At 54.7% G+C, this 10,366-nt stretch overlaps 1 protein-coding gene across 1 annotated transcript; it reads right to left on the bottom strand.

Moving 5' to 3' along the window:
* Positions 1–4,264: 4,264 nt before the first annotated feature.
* LOC101770991 (U-box domain-containing protein 26) lies at positions 4,265–7,993 on the bottom strand. Its single transcript, XM_004952646.2, has one exon. It carries the CDS (start codon positions 7,725–7,727, stop codon positions 6,501–6,503), a length of 1,227 nt encoding a protein of 408 aa, XP_004952703.1. The 5' UTR covers positions 7,728–7,993; the 3' UTR covers positions 4,265–6,500.
* Between the last annotated feature and the right edge of the window lie 2,373 nt (positions 7,994–10,366).

A 10,366-nucleotide genomic window follows, 5' to 3' on the forward strand; every position in this document is an offset into this window, starting at 1 on the left:
AACAAAACTGTGCAATTAGTTTTTAATTTCATCTACATTTAGTACTCCATGCATGTACCGCAAGTTTGATGTGATGGGGAATCTTCTTTTTGCATAGTGTCAAAGTTGGGAGTTGGGAGTAACTAAACATGGCCTAATCTACTGCTCTGCTCCTCACTCACCGAAGAAAAGAAAGCAAAACAAAACAAAAAAAGATGGGCACCGAACGAAAAGATCGCTCGGAAAGGCAGGCGGAGTGGCGAACAAACGACGGAGGGAGCAGCGTAGGCATAGCACTCCACTGAAGACCACGAACACACACACACACAACCCCCTTTCTTTACAAGCAAATTAAACCTACCACACAGTACGGTCCCGATTATATTCTCCCCCAAAAGCACAGGGCGCAGCAGCAGCAGCAGGCAAGGCATGCATGATTTCCCCTTTCATTCAACTGGCCGATCTCTTCTTTCTGAAAGTTGTTGGTGTTCTATGTTATCTTGGCCCATCGTAATGATAGACAGATAATGCAGGTACCTGTCAGCAGATACCGGCGAAAGGAAAGGCGGCACCGAATTGTTCTCGTTTTGATGGCTTGCCTGCTCTCGGTTGGTGGGGCTCGAGAGAGGTGTAGTAGTAGTTTAAAGTTCTTGAGCGCCTCCTCTCCTCGCCTGCACTCGGATATGGTATTTGCCCATTTTGATATGCTACCTGCTTAGCTTTGGGAGTTGGCATCGCTTTGACCAGGACCGGTCGTCAGTGGAGGGGGGAGACATGTCATCGTCAATAATTGCAGGAATTTTCTCAGTGTCCCCTGCCTCAACATGGAAATGGATAGGCGACCATGACGTTAAAGTTATCATTTTCTTTTAGTTATCTGGTTCTAAAAAGGTGCCAAATGAGTGCTTATCTCAACCGAGGGGGTACAAATAGACATTTCGCGTTCACTCTACACAACTTGTATACTTTCAGATGATTTTTCCTTTCCTTCCACTCTTTCAGTAGACAGTAGAATCTTAGAAAATTTGGGAATTTTTATTTCTGACATTTTTTTAGAAAGTTCGGCTAGCCGGGCCGGGCCGGACCTGTTTGGGGATTTTCTTTTTTACTTTCTCCATGAATTTTGATTTGTGTCCAATCCCAGCCGCGGGCAGGCAGGCATCGGGCTGGAGATTTTGGATTTTTCGAGTCACGCAGCACTTTTTCATCAGGTGTAAAAAAAACCTATGTTAAATAGTCTGTTGGCCCGGTTTTTTATTTAGGCATCAAAACAGGTGCTACGCCGACCTTAGTTGAGCCACCAGCACATCACACCCGGTTTTAAAACAAAACCACGTGACAACTACGGTTTTAAAACAAAACCACGTGACAACTATATGTATGCTAGGATCTAGTTTTCATACATATAGTGACATCATTAGTGAATAACAGTAATAGTATCATATAAAGGAAATATAAATAACGACTTATGAGTCTATCAGAGATATACAGCTTAAATCCTGGAAATGGAGCCTCCAAACTTCACGTGGTCGGGGTCGGAGTGGGTCGAGTCCACGGGCTCGGCCCGTTAGGATAGAGAAGGTTTCTTTTTTAAAAACATTTCCCGTGTAAACATAAATCTAGAAACCACACCGATACCGACCACATCCGCCCGCCCAACCCAGCGAGGCCCATCGAGGCCCATCACCGCCGCTCGTTGGTGCCACCACCACCGGCCGGCCTTGGCGTGTGTGCCACGCTAGGGTTCACCCGCGCCCCTATTTAATGTGCCGCCCGAACCCCCGCCTCGCCCTGCTGCTGCTGCCGTCCTCGCTCGCCGCTGCCTTGCCTTGCCTTGTCGTGCGCTGCCGCCTGCGTGCTTCTCACCTGGCCGCGCCTGCCCCGCTCCGACGCCCCTACGCCACCGCCCGTCCGCCCGCCGCGCCGCCACTCCGCGCACCCACGCCGCCACCCTCGCACCACCAGTGCCGCGCCTGCACGCCGCTGCCCCGCGCGCCGTTGCCGGGAGCCCCCGGCCGGCCCGACGATGGCAAGGCCATTGGGCCAACCGGATGGAGTCTGGAGGAAGAAGGTAAGCCGGTTTTGCAAATGGATCCCTAGAAAAATCTATAATTAGTTATCCTTTTCTCTAGTCATGGCAACTTTACCGAAAACCCCTTATAAATTTCCAGTTCCTTTCAATCTAAACCAAACCCTTCAATTTTGCAGAACTAACCCTTAGCTTTATCTTTTTGAGAGCACATTTTCATGTGTCTTGCAGATCTTTTCTACTAGTCCTCCCAATCTACGGTCAATCACGATTAGGTCCTTAGAACCTTGTTTAATCCATAGATTACATGTTTTAGCTCCGTTTCTATCCGTTCAAGTTGTGTTAAATTCATAACAACATAAATTACACGTTAGTGGTGATGTTTTCCATCATTGCATGTTTTTGAAAAAAAATTAATATTAATTTGGTTAATATATACTAAACATGCTCTCTTTAATTAAAAGCTATTTAGTGTTATACACCGCTTTTCATAATAAGTGTTAATTTGATTAATGCTTACTCTTAAATATTTTTCCAATTAAAAACTAGTTAGAGATATACCCCAGCTTTTTCCTAAATTAAACTTAATTTGATTAATGCTTATTCATTTATTTTATGAATAAAAGCTATGTAGATTATATTTCGAGTTTTCATAATTAAATGTTAATTTGGCTAATATAAATATAAATATTTTTCTGAATTATATTTGGTTAGTTCAACCTGAATCATAAAGGCTTAGATGTTTACATGTACTTTATTTTCAAATTAAATGTTTAATTTGCATAAATTGTACTTGACTATTTATACATAAAATTTGACTAAGCTTTACATCGTATGTAAATATAACTTGATTAATTCCAACTAAGGATATTTCTCTAAAATGTCTTTACATTGTTTTTCTCAACTAAAATAAATGAAGCATGTAGCTCTTGTCTTTTTCTTTTATAATTCAAACATCTCGATAGCTTCATCTTTTCAACTATAGTTCTGTTTTAAGCGTTTCTTGCATCCTCGTGATCCTAGAATCGTGCCCTATTCTTTGGTACGCTCGGCCCATCAGGATAGAGAAGGTTTCTTTTTTTAGAAATATTTCCCATGTAAAGATAAATCTAGAAAAATCTAGATAAATCAATTAAGCCACAAAAAATACTCTAAAAATCCCAAAAATTCCAGGAAAATTCCTAGAGATAGATTGGGACATGAGGAGTCTAAATAAAATACTTGGAGCTTGTGAAAAATATTATAGAACCTTCCAAAAATTTGGACTTAGTTCTAGAAAAATGAGAATAAATTCCAAAAAAATCTGGAAAATTCTCAGAAGGGTCTGGACATCGTCTAAACGCATATTAAAACCTTCTGCACTCAAGGAACACCAAGATGCATCGGCATGAATGCAACACACAGGACAACCTTATTTAATTTAGAAAAACAAATAATTATTTTTCCTATACTAAATTTCCTGTAAAGAAAAATAAATGTTGGATTTTTAAAAAAATTATGAGAAAAATATTGTTTATTTATTCCTTTTAATCATATCCTAAAATTCAAAAATTTCAGGACGTGATAGAGCCGCGACGGATTGACAATGTGTTTGAATCCACCAACTAATCGGCAGATGGCTAATTTTAGTTGGGTTGAATCCAAACGGGATCAATTAATGTAGCGATAGCGGTCCAACAATGTGATTGAATCCACCAGCTAATCAGCAGTTGGCTAATTTTAGCGGACACCAGCTAAAGCCCTTCTAGCTTGCTATGGACATTAACAATCCAGCTAGTTGGTCCAACCTAGCCAATTCCAGTCAGCTAGCTAATGTATATTCTTCAATAAGGATCTTAATTTGCTGATGTATATTTGTCAATAAGAAATCTTCATGCTGGCATGTTACATTAACAAAGAGTAAGGGCTTTCTTGAAAATTTAGATCTTAAATTTACAGAATTGATATGGATGATACTTCGTGATAAGTTTAAGAACCGATCATGCATTTCAATCCCTTTCTCCTTTCAATCACGAATGGGACTTATTGTTGGTGGTTCTCCTTTCGTTCCGATCTTTGGACGTAAAGGAAGTCGCGAGCCAGCAGGGTGGTAATGCCAAGGCAGAGGGGCCGGTACCATAGCAACTGATCGGCGGGGCCGATTTAGCTTCGCAGCGGTGGATTGGCGGCGGACCTTGGGAGACAGCCGTGGTGGACGGCAAATGAATCGAAGGAAGATAGATGGACTACGATCGACTGATAGTTGCTCAAGAACCATGCACATGGTCAATAGAATTATCCTTTTACACTAATCAGCTGACACTCTGTGGACGAAGGCTCCGGGGTTTTGCGGTGACTGGCTTGTGGTGGAAGCAAAATGTCTACAAAATTCCACCCTGTTGGAGTACAGACCCCAGACGTATCTACTACGAGAAGTGTCGCATGAATCCCGCGGGTTTGTTGTTTGTACTCAAAGGATCCCGCCGGCTGGGGATCCAGATCCAGGGTACGCCAGATCCAGGGGCTGAATTCCGGACCAAGGAAAGCTCCCACGATCATCACAGCTCGAAAGCATCTCACGAAACTTGTTAGACTAAAGCAAAGAATCATTCCATTTTTATTTCCATTCTCCGTTGATCCCTTTTGATTTCCCCGAGTCCTCATCGTCGACCGGCTGGCTTCGACTAGGCAGGCTAGGTGGCAGAGGAACCGGACGGCTGCGAGGTGCGAGCGAACACGCGAGACCGGCGCCCGCCGCAATCCACGGCGACCACCGCTTTTTCCCCCGTCAGTGCGCGGAGGACGACGACGAGATGCGAGATGCGGACACACACGGCACACTCCCTTCCCTTTTCCTTCTCCATCGCACAACTTGTTTAATTAATTAATGGACTCGTAAAAACCTTTCAAGCGACACGAACAGGAAGATTACTGCCATTGTACCGGTGCCCCGCCCTGCCGCAAGAAGCCAGCCGCCCAGCATCGCCGTCACGTCCGCAGCACGACGGCGGTAGGGTCCGGCTCTGTCTGTTCCCCGGCCCTGGGCGCGCGCATGTAATCATGGACCAATCTTGACTCCGCAGCAGGGCGAGCGTGCATGGAGAATTGGAGATGGAGGAGAGGAGACCGGGGTGGTGGTAATAATGGAGGTGCGCGGCTGCGCGCACAGTGGAACGCATCGGAACAGTGTCGTTTTGCTCGCGCCCCAGGTGTCATGGCGGGGGCACCGGCAATAACGGATCGGGGAGGGAGGGGCCGGGGCGCCAGCGCCACCACCACGACGGGGGTTGGGTTAATACGGCGGCTTTATGCTTGCTTTGCCCGGCTGCTCCCCTGCCGGTGGGTAGCATGTACTGTATTCTTTTTCAGGCAGCCCGGGAGGGGAGAAGCAAACAACATAGCAGTCCAAGGCCAAGGGGCAGGGGAGGTGGCTGGGCGGGCGCACTAATGTCGTGAGGGCTGAGCGGAGCCGGTCGTCTTCGCAGCTCTGCTCGCCAATCCGGTCAAAAGGGACGCAGGCACCGCAGGGAGCTGCTGCAGCTGTGTTTGCAGCGGCCAGCGAGCGGCAGTTGCCCGGCCCGTGCGTGCCCACCCTTTCTTTCTCTGTCATTCTGTGTGTGCGCGCGCCTGAGCTACAGAGCAAGCCCCTGAGTCCTGATGCCATGCTTCCCTATCTCTAGTCTGGGTTTCAGATCCCCATCCCGTCGCCACTGCTCGTATACATGCCCGTTGCCAACTTGCCATGCCGAGCCATGGTCCTCCTTTTCAAATCACGCGATCCGCCCCTGCTTCACTGCCTGTAGTGGGTGTCCTGTCCATTGTGCTGTTGGTGTCCATGAGAGAGGAGAGAGAGGGCCAGAGGGGACGGAAACAAAGGAAAAACAATGGCGGAGCCGGAGAGGGAGGGAGGGGATGTGATAATTTCACGGCAACAACATTCCATTCTGCAGAAGCATCCTGCAGCCTGCAGGAGGGGGCAGCCCCACCCCGGTACCGCCACCGGCCAAGCTCTGCCGCTGCCCAGCCCAGCTTTCAATGCGCAATCTCCCCAGTCCTCTCGCTCGCTGCTTCGCCTGTACTTTCACTGACCCAAACACCCACACACAAACACGCCCGCACGCGCGCCTTCCCCTGGCGGAAAACATTTTTTTTTGCCGGGTTTTTGCGACCAAGGAAAATGCCATGTAAGAATCGGTGATTGCTACTACCAGCTACTGCTGCTACTATTGATCGAATCAAGAACCCATCCCGCCTCCCTCCCTGCCAACATTACGTACGTACAAAACTGCAAAAACATTAGAAAAAAATTCTACCGCCTTCCTCCGCCATTACATACACGCCGCCGGCGCCGGCGCGGCGCCCCCCACCGGACGCCGCGGCCGTTGCGTTGCTCGCAAGGCCAGGCCATACAAGCCGGCAGCTTTTTTTCCCTCGCGTTCGCGGTGACTGGTGGAGAATGAGTGATCTTTCTCACTCCGCCTTGGCAAACGCAATTCGCCGCGATGATCCCTGGTCAGTACGGCTGGAGGAAGTCGTCGGAGTTGGCGATGCAGTCGGTGGTCGGCCAGGCGGAGCGGAGGAGCTTGAGGAGGTGCTGCGCCTTGCGCTTGGCGCGCTCCGAGCACCCGCCCTGCACCATCAGCAGCAGCTGGCTCATGGCGCCCGCCCGGACCGCCTCCACCTGCAGCGCCTCCGACCCGCCCACCACGGCCACCAGCGCCCCCGCCGCGTGCTCCGCCGCGCGCCCGGACATGGCGCGCACCAGCGCCGCCACGGCCGCGGGCCCGCCCCCGGCGCCGGCGACCACGGCGTCGCGCCCGCCCTCGGCGCGGCACAGCCGCTCCACAGCCGCCAGCGCGCGCTCGGGCTCCCCGGCGCCTCCCTCCGACACGCGCCGGGCGAGCGCGGACGCGGCGCCCGCGGACACCGCGCGGGGCCGGTTCTCCTTGGCCAGGCACAGCGCGAAGAGGCCCCGGATCCCGACGCGCACGGCGCGCGCGTGGGCCTTCTCCTCGGCCAGCGCCACCAGGCCCTCCATGACGCCCTCGGCGGCGCCCAGCACCGCCCGGGCCTCCGCGCCCGACGCCGACGCGGCGGCCTCCACGACGGCGCCCGCGTTCACCCTGGCCTCCAGCGGGCCGCCGGCGGCGAGGACCTTGCCGAGCCTGGTCACCCGCTCCTCCCGCCCCACCACCTCGGCAGCCTCCGCCTCGCCGAGGCCGACGAGCGCGAGCACCGCCATGGCCTCCGCCTCGAGCTCCTCGCTGGCCCCGGAGCCGGAGCCGAAGGCCACCTCGACGAGCGCGGCCCTGGTCTCGCGCGTGGCCATGACGAGCCTGTTCTTGTCGGACTCTCTGGCGAGCGCCCTGAGCCGGCGGAGCGCCGGGAGCCCCGGGCCCTGCGCGACGAGGGAGCGCACGAGGTCCGCGTCGGCTGGCTGCTTGGGCGTGGGGATGCGCTCGACGCCCATGGAGCGGTGCGCGACGCACCACTCCTGGATGAGGCGGCGGAGGGTGTGGTTGGGGATGAGCGTGAAGTCGGCGAGCGGCGCGCGGGTGACGGGGCAGGTGGTGTTGCCGGTGGCGACCCAGGACTCGATGCTGGCGCGGTCGTAGGTCTGGCCCGTGGATACCGTCACGGGGTCGCGCATCAGCTCCAGGGAGATGGGGCACCGGAAGTACCACGGCACCTGCACCCCCGCCGTGTCCAGGCCCAGCGCCAGCGGGACGCTCCCCGGCATTACAGCCGCACCGTGCTGCTGGTGCTGTTGCTGTGGATCTGGGCCGAACGAACTAGCTAGCTCGTCGCGCTGGAGATGGAGATGGTCAGATGGAGACGTGGTGCGCGTGGGGGTAGAGAAGAGGAGAGGTGGTTGAGTGAGTGGTGGTGGGTTGGTGGGTGGAGAGGAGGAGACGAGAGCGAGGATGCTGCTGACTGCAGGTGCGGTGGGGAAGGAGAGTGGAGGAGAAGATCACTGGCCGATTCGATCGAGGGGACGAATGGCGCCGGCCGGGTATAAGTAGGCGGGAGGTGGACAGCACGTGTGCGGGGTGGGTCACTACTCACTACTGCTGGAGCCCGTGCGTGCTGGAGCTGGAGAGCGGAGACTGGAGTAGGAGTACTACCACTTCTACCGCGTGAGTCCTTGCCGGACCCGGAGGCCGGCGGCCGTGCCGCTCGATCGGGGCCGGCCGGACCCGCCGGGTGTGCGACGCCGTGGTTGGCGGATGTGGTGGGGTGATTGGGCGCGAGCCACAGATAGCTGCGGCGTCAAACAGTTTAACTGGGTTTGTTTGACTGAGGCTCCGCTAGTTAGATGGGCTGGGCCGGGCCGGAGCGAAGCGAGGCTCCACCATTTTCCCACCTGGTTGGTCGTCGTCCCTGGCAGGCACGGTGTGGGACCCACAGCGCAGCGGGCCAGACAAATCTGGGAATATATTGACCCGCTGACGTTCCACCGCTGCGCTACTGCTGCTGCTGCTCTGCTCGGGTGATGATGGCCATGCTCTGAATCCTGATGGTGATGGGCGCGAGACCTGAAGGCTTGTTGGCATCCCCTGCAGGCTCTGCCCTCCCCCACGATCAATCGCAGGCAGCAGCAACAATACAAGCCACGGGCGCACGCAACGGGAGCCGCGGCGGCACTACGCGGAGACGCAAAGCTGAGCTGGGGGGATCGATCGAGTCGAGGTCCTCCAGGCTCCAGCGGCTCCCCAGCTACATGCTCTGCGCGTAGTAGCACGGCACGGCACACATGGTCACATGCGCCTTGTTCGCTAGTCGCGATCTCTCCCCAGGCCATATGCGTTGCCGCTAAAGCCCGATCGTCCCTTTGCCTGCCTGCCGCTTTGGCCTGCCTTTGGGTGGTTCCGAAGAAACAGAGCCAGGGAAGCCAACAAGCTACCCTACGGCGTAGGCTGTTTGGGCGTGCGTGGAGATGCCGACGGCTACGCTAGAGTGGTCTCCGGTCAGTTAAGCTAGGCCGTCTCTGCCCATCGACCCATGGCAAACGGCGGATTCCTTGAAATGTCAGTAGTAGTAGTGGTAGTTCCGTGCTAACTACTCCTGCCCTGGCATCCACGCCTTCGCCTTTCTGTGTCCTCATCGATTTCATCTCATGTCCACTACTGACTACACTACCGAGGAGGTGCCACTGTACGCAACTCCAGTTGCTCAGACGCTGCTCGATCGTCTCGTGGGTCATGGCTCCCGTTCCCGTAGTTCTAACATCTACGTATGGTACAGTGGCCATGCATGAGTCAACAATTCAGTCAACGACATGTCCCGGCACCGGCTCCACCTGGCCTTTCTCCGGTCAATGGAGAGTGTCGGTCGCCGCCCCGGTCCGGCTCATCGTTTAACCTGTCCACTTCGCATTGGGCGCCTACGAGCTACTCCTACTGCCCCCCTTGATTTTGATTTGAGAATGGACAAGGGAGCCTCTCCATCGATAGGCACGGCCAATTAATGACCTTGCAACAACTCTCCGATATCTGCACATTTATACTAAGGTGGTGTTTGGATCCAAAGTTGATGGACTAAAATTTAGTTCCTAAAGTTTAGCCCCTAAAATTTAGTCCTTGTGGGGTGTTTGGATCCATGAGCTAAAATTTAATCTTCCTTGAGGTAATGACCGATTTTCCCTCATTTATTGATTGCACATGTAAGGAGGGAGGGTATAGTGGACGGTATACACTGCCTGCTCTGCTCCACTCGAGAGGGCTGCCTCCGTCGTACTTGTACCGTTCGCGCACCAACAACCTCTAGCCATGGGGTGCAAGGGGTCCAAGCTCGACGACCAGGAGGCCGTCGCGCTGTGCCGCGGCCGCGCGGTGCTGCTCACCGCGGCCGTGCGTGGACCGCTATGCACTCACCAAGGCGCACGCCACGCCCGCGGACTCCGTCGAGTCCATCGCGGCGGCGCTGCACCGCCTCCTCCGCCAGCCGGAGCCGCCGGGGCTCGCGCTGCCCTTCGAGCGCAAGGGGCGGCGGCAACCCTTCGACCCTCCGGCGCAGGCTGCCGAAGAAGTCCCTGGTGCTGGAGACGGAGGAGATCGGGCGAGCGGGGTGGCGGCGGCCTTGCGGGTGCGAGCGGAGGCCGGAGGTCCCCGCTGGCGTCGTCGAGCAGTGCCGCCACCGCGGAGATGGCCGTGGCGACGGAGGGCGCCGGGAGTGCCACCACGGTGCCCAGCTCCTCCAGCGCGGCACCGGGAGCACATGGGTCTGCTCCCGCCTCCCGGATCCAGCGCGGCGCCGGTAGCACACGAAGAGGGCGGAGAAGGAGGTGGAGAAGGAGGTGGCCGGCGGCGGAAGAGGAGGAGGTGGCCGGCGGCGGCGGGAGCGAGGCGGAGGCGGATGAGGTGGCGGGGCCGAGTAGAG

This window comes from Setaria italica, chromosome I, assembly GCF_000263155.2.
Source record: "Setaria italica strain Yugu1 chromosome I, Setaria_italica_v2.0, whole genome shotgun sequence".
NCBI lineage: Eukaryota > Viridiplantae > Streptophyta > Magnoliopsida > Poales > Poaceae > Setaria > Setaria italica.